Here is a 15,345-nt window from a genome sequence, read left to right as displayed (position 1 = left end):
AGATCAAATTAGAAATGAAGATATCTGAGACTAAGTTAAGATAGGAGTGACATTGGTGGGGGGTAAATGGTGGAAGTAAGACTGAGATGGTTCAGACATATGAAGAGAAGATGTATATCTGTGCGGAGGTGTGAGAGGTTTACTATGGATTGTTCATAAGAGGTAAATGTAAACTGAAGAAGTAATTAAACATGATATGACACAACTTCAGCTTAACGATACATGACTTTATATGAAAGCCTTGAGAAGCTAATCCTGGATCTGCCGCTAATGAGAGGCTACGATAACATGAATTATAGTAGAAAGTTAATAGGTAGTTAAACATTGTCTTACTCATTATTCCATATTTGTATCATTACTTTTATAATTTCTTGTTCTTTGAGTTTTAAATATGTCCATGTGAATTGTGATAGACATTTTGAGACTCGGGAGTACAAAACAATATCTTGCCAACATTCTAACAAAATGTGAATAGTGAAAATGTTGTAGCTTGATTTCTAATTCTAAACTTCTAATTACTTAGTTACTATGCAAACATATTAGATACAAAATAATTTGATAGAAAATTAACTTATCTATTTAATTAGTAATAAAATGTAATTAAACTCTAACCAATTTAACGATAACTTCTTAAATTCAAAGAAGTAAAATTTATATTTAGCTTTAAAAAACAATAAAATAATAACGGCCGAACTATTAAAAAAATTGAATGTATAATTTTAAAATATAACAAATTTATGTTAAAAAATTGGGATAAAGGTCTGAAAAATACCCCAACTTTGGTCGAATTTGTTGTTGCGATACTAAACTTTCATGAAGACCTATTACCTCCTAGACTATTTAATACCATATTTTAAACATATATATTTGCCCACGTGGACATAAAAAATAATACAAAATTATAAATAGTAATGTGTCCACATGGGCACATATATACCTTTAAAATACACTATTAAATAGTTCAGGGGGTAAAAAAATACGGTATTAAATAGTCTAGGGAGGTTATAGGTCCTCATGAAAGTTTAGTATCGCAACAACAAATTCGACCAAAGTTAAGGTATTTTTCAGACCCTTATCCCTAAAAATTTTAAAATTAAATTCACTCTTTTGTAACAGACCTGTTTTTTTTATAATTCCTTACCACTCCACTAGTGAAATGTAGGGTGTACATGACCGGGTTGGTTCGGGTTTTTCAAATATCAAACCAAACCATTTGTGTCAGATTTTTAAATTTATAAACCAATAAAACTCGGGTTTTTCAACCTCGGGTTTTTCGGTTTTTCGGGTTGTTTCGGATTTTTCCGGTAAAGTATTCATACAAACATATAATTTACTTGTACTTCAAATATTTATTTAGTCCTACCAAAACACAACTATCTAAGCTGTTTCTTAAAAATATAATATGATTAATGACACTAAAATATCCAACAAAAATAATAATAATGAAATTGCGTAAAACAAATATTACAAATTAACAAGTCATAATGAAAATTATCATAATTTAAAAGTACTAAATCATGCTAAAATTAATTTTAATAAGTATTAGTTACATGACTAAATATTAAAGAAAATTAAAATTAGATTATGTATTTTAATTGTCTAAATCAATGTAAAACTAAAAAAAAAATATTCAATATTATTGTCATTCTTAGTATTGAATTGATTTTCTTTTTGCATTAGTATTAATTTGATTTTGATTTAAGCTTTATTATAATTACCAACATCTATGGACTATAATCTTTATTGGCTCATTCATAATTCTAAGTTTCAAACTTGAAATAATATATTAAAAGATAAAAACTATGGAAAAGTATAAGAAATATTTAAAAATTATATCAAAGTAAATATTTTTATGTATAAAATAAAATTTAAAATTATATATATAAATTCGGATTGGTTTGGTCTCGGGTTGGTTTTTTTTAGTTAAAACCAAACCAACCCAAATATAGTTGGGTTTTTTTTTCCAAAATCAAACCAAATCACTAGTCGGGTATTTTTTCGGGTTGACTCGATTTGCGGTTTGATTCGGTTTTCGATTCGATTTTGTACACCGTAGTGAAATGGAAGGATTTTGTGGTTAATGGTTTAGATGACTAAATACAATGATTTTCGTGCTAAAAATTCTTGTCTGATGATGATGTCTTTGTCAGCTCTCATTCACCATGATATCTTTAAGGTTGCCCACTAGTCTGTCGGTACTAGTTACACTAATAAAAAGTGAGGGTGTTTATGGCTAGGTTTAAATTGGTTATTGGTCAAAATTAAAATTAAATTAATTTATTCGGTTTTAAAATTATCAAAATCAAATCAAATCAAATATAATATATATCTATCAGTTTGGTTGTTATCGATTTTGGTTCCGTTTGATTTGGTTATTCGGTTATTAATCATAGATAAAAATAAAAGAAACAATTCATTCAAAACGTGAAAAAAAATGACAACAATTCATTAAAAACGAAAAATAGTTAGAATGACTAATATTACATAACTTTCAATCATTGAATTTACTATGAATAAAACTTCAAAAATCATTATTTGCTCTAGAAGGAAGAGACAATAACATTTTCAATTTCATAAAGAATTGTTATAGACACTCGCGTACATGAATCAATAAGATAAATATTCTCACATTGGCATTTTCACTTTCATAAGTAAATTATAAATAATTTTTTATGAAAACACATATAAGATCTTTAAAATTGTTTATTAGAATAATATTTTTTATATATAATTTATCGGTTCGGTTATTTCTTCGTTTTTTTTGAACAAAACCATATCAAACCTAATACTATCAGTTTTTAAAAATCTAAAATCAAACCACACCTAACCCAAACAAAATCAGTTTATTTAATCAGTTTGGTTCGATTTTTCAGTTTGGATCGATTTTTATCCAAACCATGAACACTCCTAATTAAAAGCATCCACTTTGCTCCAATTTCTTTCCTCTTTTTTTTCTAAGTAGATATTCGTACTAAAATTTAATTAAATTAAATTTGTCAAAATTGTTTAATATTAATCGATAAAATATTATTTTTTTTAAAAACAACTACTTATTTAATAAAGTAGTGGTGGGAACACAAGATTCACGAGGAAATTGTCTGTTCCATAGGAGAGTAAAAGTTTCATAGGTTGTTGGATAACAAGCAAAAACAGGGACCTTGTTTCAGTTTCCTCAATCACCGGACTTGTCCTATTTTTATAGTCTCTTGTTTGTTTGTTTTTTACCACTCGGGTGTTTGGAGTCCACATTAGAGCCTCAATTAAATTTGAATCGCACATTGCAGGGCTCATTCAGGAGTGACGCTCTCAATAAGATTTTCTCCATACCCAGGGGCTCAAACTCGAATCCTCTGATTAAGGGTGAAGTAGTCTCACCACTGAACCACAACTCATGTTGGTTATATACTCTCATTTTTATTTAAGTGTGTTAATTTGACAAGTATAAAGTTTAGGAAATAAAAACAGATCTTTTAATCTCATGACTTTAAATTAAAAATATGTGTATAATTTTTAAAAAAAAAATTATCTTAAACTTACATGTATTGAAGTTGGAAAATTTACTAAATATATAAAAAAAGTATTTTTTTTAGCCGACTAAAAAGTAAAATAAGACAAGGAAGTATTATAGTTGAAGAAAATATATTACTTATTAAGATGAAATCAAAAGGTTTAGATAGATTAACCACTATAAACTAGTACTTACAACAAATAAAGATAATATGATAATGATTTTTTCAAATTTCTTATGTATAAATTTGTAAGTCTCTTATATAAAGAAATACATTTTCTTTTAATAAGTAGCTTAATAAATCAATTCTCTTTAGATTTCTTACGTTAACAATTTATATATAGTAATATAATTTGAATCTTCTTATTACATCCCACTTTTGAAAAAGCCCCGTTTTCCATCTTAAAAACAAACAAAAAAAAAACTTTCAATTTCAACATAAAAGAAATTAAGATAGTGATACTAGGCAAAATGAGTCAAGTTGGAATAGAATGAAGCTTGGTATAAATTTTTCAAAAAAAGTCATATATATATATTCTTTTTGAAAGATAAAATAAAAATACTACCAACAAGTTAATAACGATATATTTGATATATTTAAATATCTATTTATTGCATCTAATATGGAGTAGTACATATATTAAACAAACATGTAGTAGTACTAGGCCACGCTTTTAGGAAGCTTAACATTTTTATTTTGTTTTTTTTTTAGTCAAGATGTTTGATCAAATTAATTATTGTGTTTGGATCGTAATGAAAATTAGTTTCCGTTTTAAGTAATAAACTGAAAATATATAATTTCCCCTAAGGATAGTAAAGTTATTATTATTTTTTAGAAAAGTACTATAAAAACTATACGAAAAGTATTATACAATGCAATTTTGTACATATCAATATGATGAAAAAAATATATCGTAAAATGATTGTCAAAAAATTTATAGTTTGACTCTAAAAAAGAAAATTATAATAATTAAAAGTGAACGGAGGTAGTAATAAACATACTCCGTCTCTCCATTTTTATTTATTCATGTTAAATTGCTTTGACACATTTTTCTAAGAGAAAAAAATAAATGAAAGTATAAGTTTACTATAATACTCTTATTAATTATATCATTAAAGTATTGTGAAATGAATAACATTATTCAATAACAAGAATAAAACAAGCACAAAATGATAAATTATCACTAAGTTTTGTTGTTCAATCTGTATTCCTAAAATAGTTAGAACAATAATTTTGAAGAACTTGATAAGAAATAACAAAGTTTAAATAGTATTTTCAAAACTAGAAAATTAAAACTAGTAAAACAATAGAATAAAAAACAGATTAGAAATAATATACAAAATATTTTTCTCAAGAAGAAAATCGAGCTCATTGAATGCTTAGTGTGTCCTTAAGAAAATTATTTCCCTCAAGTACCCGAGGTTAATGGAATATATCCTCCCAGGATAGAACGATCTTACTCACCGATGTATCAGTACCTATACTCATGGTGTTAGCGAATCACTCAACGGTAATAAAGTACACTTGGATTGCTAGATTTAGTGGTAGAAGAAAAAAGTATAGAAAATTGTTTTTTTTTTAAAATGAGAAGAAATCCTTGTATTTATAGACAACAAAAAATAGTGTGAATAGGTGTCTATTATGCATTATCGAAAAGATCACAACCCTTCGAAAAAGTCACAATCTTATGAAAAAATCACAAATTTTCATAAAAGTCACAATTCTTTGTAAAAGTCATAACTCTTCATTTTTCATTCACATCTTTGAAACCTAATAGATTTTATAATTAGACAAGTAAAATTCAATAACTATGTTTAATATATTTGATAAACAAAAGAGGACAAAGGGAGTATTGCTTGACATTTTAATTAAATAAAATTACAATAAATTAAAGTCTCTAATAACAGAAATTTCATATATAGTAAAACCTCGCTAAATTAATATTCGCTTAATTAATAGTTTTTTTCAGATAATATTTTTCTCCAGTTGTGATTTGGGCCAATGAAGAAAATCACTCATTTCGATAAAGATAATAAGATAATATATTTTCAGAAGACCTCTTTATAAATATACGATCTCATTAATATTATAAATTAATAATTCTTTAAAAGCACAAATATATCTAAGACAATTAAGTGAAATATGATTCTATTATGTTAATGAGACTATATATGTATGATTTTCACTCATCGAACAAGTTATTAAAGTCCATTTTATTATGGTAACCGAGATGATTAATCATGACCTCAAGTTCATGAATGACATTTTTACAATTGGGTTCATTTACATTCTCTAAGATTTCATTCCCGAACAAATTTTGCGATGTCAAAACACTTTTTAAATTAATAAATATTAATTTATCAATTAAATAATACTTTTACAAAATAATAATATTTCATGATCTCACCTGTATTAATTTAGTGAGACTTATATTGTATATACTTTTCAAATAATTTAAATAAATATAAAAATCACTATTATTCCAAAACACTTTTTATTTATTTTTTTATTACTTAACGAAAATGCATTTCTATTATTAGTAATAAAAAAAAAATTGGCCAAACAAGCGTCAAAATTAAAGTTATAACCGACCCTCTATTGAGGCCGGTCAGTGTCACTATCATTCTCAGCTGCCAAACGTTAAATTACGCGCTTTCCTTTCCTTTCCTTTCCTTTATTCGGCTCCCGCCCTCTCTACCTTTTCTTTTTTGTATTTTTCACCAGTTTGATCATGTTTTATTGTGAAAATTAAAAATAAAAATCGTAAATATAAATTGAAGTTATATTTTTAGCTTTTCATGAATAGTATTATTTTTTTTTGTTATTTTTCAAATTGTTAGATTGTGATTTGTGGAATCTGGAAAAAAGTGAAAAAAAATTCCTTTAAATAAAGCACTACTGTACTAAAAATACACAAGCACTTTTTATTTTTTTGGTTGGTTGCATAAACAGTGGGCTTTAAGTTTTCTTACTAGTTTCTTGCTTTTGTCCATGCAACATGGAAATTTTGTTTCCATTATTTATCTTGGTATTGTTGACGATGAATTGGACAGTACTTCTAATTTGTTGTGAAGGAGCTGATAGTGGTTATTCATCTGCTGTCGGAGATGCGGGAATGAGAAGAGATGGACTCAGAGTAGGTTTAGAAGCTTGGAATTTCTGTAATGAAGTTGGTGAAGAAGTTCCTGGAATGGGTAGCCCTAGAGCTGCAGATTGCTTTGATCTTTCTGGTAAAATCTCATTTTTCCCTTTTCCTTCTGATTACTTGTATCTGGAGCTAGGTGGGGATTCGGGTTTGGACGAATCCATTAGCTTTTTATAGACTCGATATTTATATTAGAAAATTAAATAAATATACCCTGACTAAAATTGATTGACAGCTTAGTTGAAAGGGGATGCGGAAATGCATTTCACACTAGTGTTGTGGGTTCAAACTCTGCCATCAATCTTCTGTCCTAAAATTTAGAAACCCCAAACCAGCTCTATAGTTGTACAAAAATTGATAAATAGCAATAACCCCTTTTTTCTATTTATTGGGTTTTTGAGCTATTTTTGTTATGGTTGTGTGATGTGCAGAGAGTTCATTGAGTCATAAGGTAACTGAGTCTGATAATAAGCTTGGGGTTGGGAAGTCATTTCCTGGGCTGAGTCCTAAGGCTAAGAATGATCCTGATTTGTATGCTGCTGAGAAGGAATTATATCTAGGTTCATTGTGTGAAGTTGATGATACCCCAAGGCCATGGCAATTTTGGATGATAATGTTGAAGAACGGAAACTATGACTCGAAATCTGGTCTTTGTCCAGAGAATGGGAAAAAAGTGCCCCCTTTTAAGCCGGGAAGATTTCCGTGTTTTGGGAAGGGATGTATGAATCAGCCTATACTGTTTCATCAGCCTACTTATTTATCTGATGATGAAACTATGATGGGAGGTTTTAATGGTACTTATGATTTGGGTTCTACAGCTGGTAGTAGTAGTAGTTCTTTTTTTGAGGTAGTTTGGGAGAAGAAAGTTGGCAAAGGAGGTTGGGTATTTAAGCACAAACTCAGAACATCCAAATTGTATCCATGGCTGATGTTGTATCTTCGGGCTGATGCGACTAAAGGGTTCTCTGGAGGCTACCACTATGATACCAGAGGAATGTTAAAAATTGTAAGCTCACTGTTTTTTATACTCAAATTTGTGTTTATTCTCTCCATTCAAATTGTATAAAAGGCCTTGTAAATATCTTCCAAGTTGTATTTGCCTTTACTAGCATCATTGTTATGGAGCATGAAGTTCCTTTTTAAGTTCCATTTGCAATTAGGATTATTAATCATGATTCTTTAAACACTGTCTATTAATTTGGTGTGATGTCAACTCCGATGGCCCGCATGAAAGGTGGATTAAGAAAGCAAAGAGAAAAAATAAGTGATGGAAAAGTTGAATTAGTAGAGGTCACCCACATGATATCCACATTAGAGAAATTAGGCCTGCCCTGAATGTTTGTTTGGCACCATTGTCATTTTATCATGTCTTTATCTTACCACTAAATTTCGAGCACAACAGGTTATTTAATTGTAAACCTCCGTGGTAGGTCACCAGACACCTGAGGGGTATTCAACAGTTAAACCCCTATTATCATTTACAAGCTAATGTCATTTCCGGGGTCGCACTTGCTTGCTGTCACTTTTGGAAGTTGATTAGTAAGATGGTTTTGAGTACATTAGACAGTACTAATAGTTCATAATGATTCAGGGGAACTCTAGTTACCATAAAAAGATGGGTAGAAGGCAGGGGGTGTTAGTTATACAAATAGTTTATCCTGAGTATTAGCAAAGAACTGAGGATACTACTAAAATGTCTTTTGAAGAATGCCGGTCTCTGGGTAATGAGAATATTTCTAAACCATTTGTCACAAATGAAAATACAAAGACGAAAAAGATATTTTATTAATGCTATTCCCGATAACAGCACGATTATTTTTCTTTCAGCTGCCAGAGTCACCTAATTTTAAGGTCAAATTGACCTTGGATGTCAAGGTAGGAGGAGGACCCAAGAGTCAGTTTTACTTGATAGATATTGGCAGTTGCTGGAAGAACAATGGTGCTCCATGTGATGGAGATGTTATCACTGATGTTACCAGATACAGTGAAATGATTATTAATCCAGAAACTGCAGCTTGGTGCAGCCCCACAAATATTGGCAACTGCCCACCTTTCCACATCACACCAAACAATACCAAAATCTACAGGAATAACACCTCTCACTTCCCTTATTCAGCTTATCACTATTATTGTGCACCTGGGAATGCCGAGCACTTGGAAAAGCCATATAGCACATGTGATCCTTACAGTAATCCCCAGGCACAGGAGCTACTTCAGTTGCTGCCTCATCCAATATGGGCAGACTATGGATATCCAACCAAACAAGGAGACGGCTGGGTTGGGGATGGAAGAACCTGGGAGCTTGATGTCGGTGGCCTTTCTAGCAGACTTTACTTCTATCAAGTAAGTGGGATTGTTAGCTGTTGATAATATAATTAACTAATAAAAGTGTGTTCTCTGTAACAACTTAAGCTTCTAAATGAGACGGTCACACACTTCAACATGGTATTAAAGCAGGCAGAGGTCCTGGAATCGAATCTCAACGCAACACATATCAAAAAGAATCTCCACGTGTTTGGCTCATGAAAAACAATCAGGCCTGCACGTGAGGGGTGTGTTGAGAATATAATTAACTAATAAAAGTGTGTTCTCTCTAACAACTTAAGCTTTTAGATGAGACGGTCACACACTTCAACATTAACTTTATTAAATGTGTGCAAAATCCATGTTTGAATGAGACATAAATGCACAAACACTAAAGATTGAATAACAAGTGGCCCAACCAACCTGCATGATTCCATCCTTGCTGTTTTTGGCTGCAGGATCCAGGTACACCTCCTGCTAGAAGAATATGGACATCTCTGGATGTGGGAACAGAAATTTTTGTTAGCGACAAAGATGAAGTGGCAGAATGGACTCTGAGTGATTTTGATGTTTTACTTACCTCGTAAAACCGAAATTATGTTACCATTCCATTCAACATTGTAACTGTAGACAAATTATGTTACACCAAGTAACTGTAATATTGTACCTGTAGCCAAATTATGTTACCCCAAGTAACTGTAACATTGTAACAACGATTTGTGCAAAGCTTCATATTTCTATACTAGATCTGCATCTGACGGGGGGCAACTCTTGTTTCTTTATTTCCCTGACTTAGAAGAGACTGGAACAGAAGAAAAAAAATTGTTTTGTTTTTGCTTTATTTTCATGGATTTTCTGGATGTTGACTTTCCCTTGATAGCATTTGCTTCTGGTGGAATGAAAATTATAGCACAATGACCTTGGAAATGAACCGGATAGTTCTGTACTTTATGGATGAACATGAAGTGTAAAATCTATGTACTTCTTCTTGTGATGTCTATTGTTAAAAAAAGCATACTGTTTCTATAAGCATCAGAAAAGGAACAAATCCAAACCATGTTGGAGATTATATTTGTTCTTTGGCCATGAAGCAATCCTCCCCTCCTGCAGTATGCCAATTTGATTCAACTGCTGCAGTTTAACTACTTATTGATCTATGGAAGTGGTGGGCTATTTGAAGAAGAGATTTCCTTCACTTCTTTATTGTACTTTTTGATAATTTAATTTTTGTCAAGGACTGGAGGCCATGCTATATACCATCACAAACCCATAATGGTACAGAGAAATATGTGCTTAACATTTTTTAAATGTTTGTGGCAGGTTGAAAATATTTCATGGAAAGTGATTGATGAAGAGGGTGGAAGACAGTAGTAAGTGCTAATGGAACTTCAAATAGTCACACTCACAGGTTCAATCTTTCTGATTTTATTGCAAGTTAAGGTTATTCATGCTCAAAATCCTTCAGTACTGTCATTCTAACATGCCCTTATATGTAATGCAGATACTCCTTTCATGATGAAAAAACTGTGTTATATCTGTGTAGTATCAAATGCTTGTATGGTATTTTTGAAATCAAAGGTTACTATGAGAAAAACTCTTTGCCTATGACAGATATAAAGTAAAGTAAACAAATGCATTTCGTAATGTTTCTGCAGAACTAGCCACTTTCAGGCTACCATCTTGAATGGAATTATGGAGCTATGCATGTGGAATCAATATCTTAAACTAGTGCATGTAGAATATACTAACGTCAACCCTTCTATGAATGATGAAGTGGATGAGCAATGGACATTTATTGCCTCAACTCCCTCACACTTAGGTAGACTGATAACTGATTCATGGCTTCCACGCGTTTACTCTCCTGCAGTTTCCTTCTGGGAACATTCATGAGGAAATCTGCTCTTGTCAGCAGAAGTAGTACAAAAACATATGAGCACTAACATGCCTTAGAGCCTAGAGGCTAGAGCCATACTGTGTGAAAGGCAAAAGCTGGTGTTTCATGATAGCAAGTTGCTCCACTTTAAGAAGTGATAGTTCTATTGTACTTGCAAGATTTGCTTCAGACAGGAAGTTTGGGACTTAAATGTGCCCTCGTATGACAAGAAAAAACTGTAAAATGTGTTCTTTTACATAACTTGGATAGCCAAATGGTCAATCATGCACCAATGCTGACGAGCTGTCTCGTTCCAAAGCTATAACCTACCTGAACTCAGTATCCATTATGCTGGATGTTTTACTCTTCCAAAAGGCTATTGAAACAAGCCCTGATCCAAGACTTATCTTAAGGTTTTGTCTGCAAGTCCATAGATCATCCTCCTAGCTTAGCACTCCAAGCTTGCTTTTAGGCCTATTGTTTTTTCGCTTACTTCCCTTCAGGTTAGATGTCTATTTTTGTCTATTTCATATTTGGGCTATTGATGACCTGACAAAGCTCTAAAAATAACTTTTGATGATGAACCAGGTTCACACACATGTATCATACATATAATAAAAAGGCGGGAAAAGTTCGCACCTACATAAATGGATTAAGAAAACGTGTTTTAAACAGAAATCCAGGTCAAATAAAGAGACGAAAAATAGCAGACGACTTCTATGCGGAAAAGGAAAGAGACAAACAAATCCTATGAGGAAAACGACTATTTTTCTAGGAAAAACTAATTTCTTTCCTAGTAGGATTCTACTGAGGCTTAATCCACTTCTATAAAAGGACAAAGTCAAAGAAGAGAAGGTGGGCTTTTGCAAGTCACAAATTGAGAGAATTTTCCAGCAAAGGCAGAGCGACACCTATTGCATATTCACAAAAGTCATCATCTTGAGAGCAATAACCATTGGAGCAAAACTACAAGGTTTCATCACAGCAACACTAAAACCGGGTTCATGAGTTGTGTTCGAGTCTGAACTATTTAATGTTGAAGTCTGATCAATTAAAGTGTTGGGTTATTAGTCTTTGTTGATTTGTTTTAGGTTTATTATTGAGCTGTAATAATTCCTAGGTTTGTAACAAGAAGTGGGTTTGACTTCTTGAAGAGAACTTGTGAGAATTGTTTGGACTTCTTGTAGAGTAGAGTATTTGATTATAGTTAAGTGTTGAACAGTTTTAGTGAACTGTTGAGGTGAGGTACTTGAGTTAGTCCCTTTAATTATAGAGTTGTAATCTAAAGTTGCATTTTGAACTATATATGGTGAAATTGTTAGTACATACCTAAACTATGCAAATGTGTTATTTCCCCAATCTTGAACTTAGTTTTTCCATATTATTTATTCTCATCTTTCTCATATCGATCAAGGCTTTCCTTGAGTTTGAAATAAGGGGCAGGAAACAAGGGCATAGCAGGTCCTATTATCTCCCTGAATTGCCCGTAAAAAATACATACTATAAGAAGAAGAAATAACATTGAAATTTGAATTTGACTTTATTATTAATAAAAGAATTGGTTACATACACAAAAAAACATAAGTATGTATTATTCCTAGTTATTGTTTTTTTTTTTAAAAAGGATGCTCTAGCTTCTCCAACAAAAAATGAAAGAATATTGATTGGTATGTAGAGATAGGGGTGTTGAGAAGTAGGTAAAATGATGTTTGTTTGTTTGTGATGATCTATTTTCCACCAAGACCAAGGTAGAAAGGTGCACTGGTTCCAGGCAACCATGCATTAGCTTGAAGGAAAGTGCCAACGGTGTATTTAGTAGCTTCCTGTGGGCTAAGAACCTTGAACTTCTTGAAGAGTTTGCTCCTTCCGTTAGTGTTAGCACCAGGTCCTCTGTTTGCATATTCATACACTTCACATGTCTGTTCGAAAAAATTTGGCTTGTCGGACGCCCAAATCAGATAACCCTCAGGCCTGATGAGGTCACCGATCTCACTCTCCATGAAAACATTGGTGGAAAATTTCTTCCATGGGCGCGTTAAGTAGTGTTCGTATTTGAACCTATCTGCAAAGAGTGATTGTTCTGCTACAATTTTGCAGTTCTGAAGTACTACCCCAGTGATTTGGCCTTCTACGTCCCTTCCATCAGCTGTGATGGTGTTCTTGCTAGTGCCTCTAGGCCTCCTCAATATGATCTCACTGTTCTGGATCACAGCTGATCCCATCCCAAAGATGAAATCAATGGTACCAGATACTACACAGTTGCGGTAGAATTGACGGAATGTTTGATAGTACAAGGTGTCTTGGTTTCCCTCTATGCTGCAGTCGAATACTGCTCCCCTGTCTCCAGAGATTCTAAGTGCAACAGCTTGTTCACCATCTGGACCAGCAGTGTTGCGGAATGTAATTCCCTTAGCTATGAATCCCTCGCTGTTAACACCAACTGTAGCAGTATTCATGGTGGTGATTCTCATTTTTCCATAATTTTTGTCACAGGAAATGATGGTTTTCCCTGCACCATCACCATACATGAAAACGTTTGGTTGCTTTTTGTCAATAGTGACCTGTTCAACGTAAACACCAGCCTTGACGTAGACAATGTATCTGCCTTGATGGTTTGCTGGGTAAGCCTTGATAGCATCGAGAACAGTCTTAAATTTGCCGCTTCCATCCTTGGCAACAATTGCATGAGGAGTTAATGGTCCTGATCCTACTGGGGGAAGTGGTGGTCCTCCTCCTGGAGCAGCACCGCCTTTTCCCTTTCCTTTTCCTTTTCCTTTGGAGCTTTTCTCCAATAGCTTACGGTCAGCAGCAGGGAACCATGTTGGGTAACCATCCTGATCAACCTTGTTTGCATCCAACAAACGACGATGAGGAGAGCTGTTGCTGTTACCATCCAGAAAACCTTCCGGGATTTGAATGTTGAATGATTTCAACACATCAGACATCTTTGCTACAATGCTGATAGCGTTATTGGTAAGCTGAGTAGCATTCACTAATCCTTTTTCAATTGCTGATTTATATTCTGGCTTTTCAATAGCATCAAGACATATGCTTTGGTACGCGTAAACTCCTCCAATCCAATTCAACAGATCAAGAGTATACTCATGGATTGACTCAGCATCAGTCTCACCAACCAAGCTGAGTGCACCTTCAAGCTCCTCGATAGCCGATTGCAGCAACTGCTTGCAATCATCAACAGCCATATGATTGTAAGGATCAGCCTCTTTGTCCACAGTAGTCTTTCCAGCCTCATCCAAACCCTTTTTCACTTCATCAAGTGTGGTTTGGAATGCAGCCATAAGGTAATCCTGAACTGTAGCTGACTCATTTTTAGCAACACTTTCAAGTGACTTAGCACATTGATCTTTAAATTCAGTAGCTTGACAAAACTCATGAACTTTCTTCATTTGAACTTTTGTGCTTTCATCTTCTTTGCTATCACCATTTTTGTTCACAACAACCACAACTCCAACTATCACACCAACTAGAAGTATCAAAGATACTAACGAAACCACGATTTTCCCCACCATTTTTAACTTTTTTTTGTTTTTTTTTTTGGTTTTGATAATACTCTTTCCCTCTTTCCTATCAATCAATTGTAACAAGGAAAAAAGGAAAGATGTTTTATTAATAAACTTAGAGAAGATAGATGATTGAATTATGATGTTAAGGTGAGCTTTTTATAGTAATTAGGAAAGAGATTAGTAACCTTAATTTGCATGGCAACACGAACATGTAGGAAAAATTAACGTTGTTATACTAAATATAACCATCTAAAATTATGGAATGACCAAGAATTCAAATGCTTATTTGAGTGGCTTTGAATGTAACTAAATTTGAAGAAATGTTCTTATCAGAGATTTCAATGTTAATTATAGCGTTAAAATAGAAAACTAGTGGTAGTTAATAGTACGTTGATATTAACGTAAGCTGTAGAATATAAAAAATGATAATTAAATATTGATTTATTTTTTTGTGCGTGTAAAAAATAGAAAAGATTTTACTACTATTTAGATAAAATAAAATAAATTATTTTTTAAACAGAGGCAACTATATTTTAGAATGTAGTCGTACAAATTTGTGTACCCTTTATTCACTTGTTTTTTTTCTTTAATAAGTATGTTCATCCCTCTTTTATCATGCCTAGAATGCAATTGACATACTAAATTATTAGTTCTCTATTTACGATTTTAAAATAGGCGCTCCATTCATCAGATAGACGAGATGATCAATAAGATTTTGTAAGCATAAGTGTATTTCTATTTCAAGAGCTTACATTGTGATCGTCAATATTATGCCTTTTAGTGGACTCGAACCTCCACATTGGTCTTTAGCACTAAGATTTATTGTTATTTGGCCCTCCCTACTATATATATCTTAAATGGAAAGTAATATGTTATACGTTAAAAAATATATAAAATACAAGCAAAATAGTTGGGACAAATATAGGAGGACATATAAAAAATTGTAGTAACCAACCTTTTATAATAGGTCAAAGTACAAGATAATTATGT

The 15,345-nt window shown here is 32.4% G+C and overlaps 2 protein-coding genes across 2 annotated transcripts; one reads left to right on the top strand and one right to left on the bottom strand.

Moving 5' to 3' along the window:
* Positions 1 to 6,448: 6,448 nt before the first annotated feature.
* On the top strand, positions 6,449 to 9,679 carry LOC125810533 (uncharacterized). The gene is made up of 4 exons (XM_049490006.1): positions 6,449 to 6,739; positions 7,086 to 7,660; positions 8,482 to 8,997; positions 9,417 to 9,679. Exons 1-4 carry the CDS (start codon positions 6,508 to 6,510, stop codon positions 9,543 to 9,545), a joined length of 1,452 nt encoding a protein of 483 aa, XP_049345963.1. The 5' UTR covers positions 6,449 to 6,507; the 3' UTR covers positions 9,546 to 9,679.
* Positions 9,680 to 12,539: 2,860 nt separating this feature from the next.
* On the bottom strand, positions 12,540 to 14,480 carry LOC125810530 (pectinesterase-like). The gene has a single exon (XM_049490002.1). The coding sequence runs from the start codon at positions 14,359 to 14,361 to the stop codon at positions 12,559 to 12,561; it is 1,803 nt and encodes a 600-aa protein (XP_049345959.1). The 5' UTR covers positions 14,362 to 14,480; the 3' UTR covers positions 12,540 to 12,558.
* Positions 14,481 to 15,345: the final 865 nt, after the last annotated feature.

Source organism: Solanum verrucosum, unplaced genomic scaffold (assembly GCF_900185275.1).
Source record: "Solanum verrucosum unplaced genomic scaffold, falcon-dt-bn FXZP01000118.1, whole genome shotgun sequence".
Lineage (NCBI taxonomy): Eukaryota > Viridiplantae > Streptophyta > Magnoliopsida > Solanales > Solanaceae > Solanum > Solanum verrucosum.
The sequence above is the reverse complement of the archived record's forward strand: the minus strand, read 5'-3'. Positions and strand labels throughout refer to the sequence as shown.

What these genes read in the sequence shown, in the direction of transcription:
- LOC125810530 (XM_049490002.1), bottom strand. Translation starts at nt 14,361, where the DNA reads ATGGTGGGGAAAATCGTGGTTTCGTTAGTATCTTTGATACTTCTAGTT.
- LOC125810533 (XM_049490006.1), top strand. Translation starts at nt 6,508, where the DNA reads ATGGAAATTTTGTTTCCATTATTTATCTTGGTATTGTTGACGATGAAT. An exon ending in AGATTGCTTTGATCTTTCTG is followed by an intron (nt 6,740 to 7,085) that starts GTAAAATCTCAT and finishes TGTGATGTGCAG; the next exon opens with AGAGTTCATTGAGTCATAAG. An exon ending in GCAGACTTTACTTCTATCAA is followed by an intron (nt 8,998 to 9,416) that starts GTAAGTGGGATT and finishes TTTTGGCTGCAG; the next exon opens with GATCCAGGTACACCTCCTGC.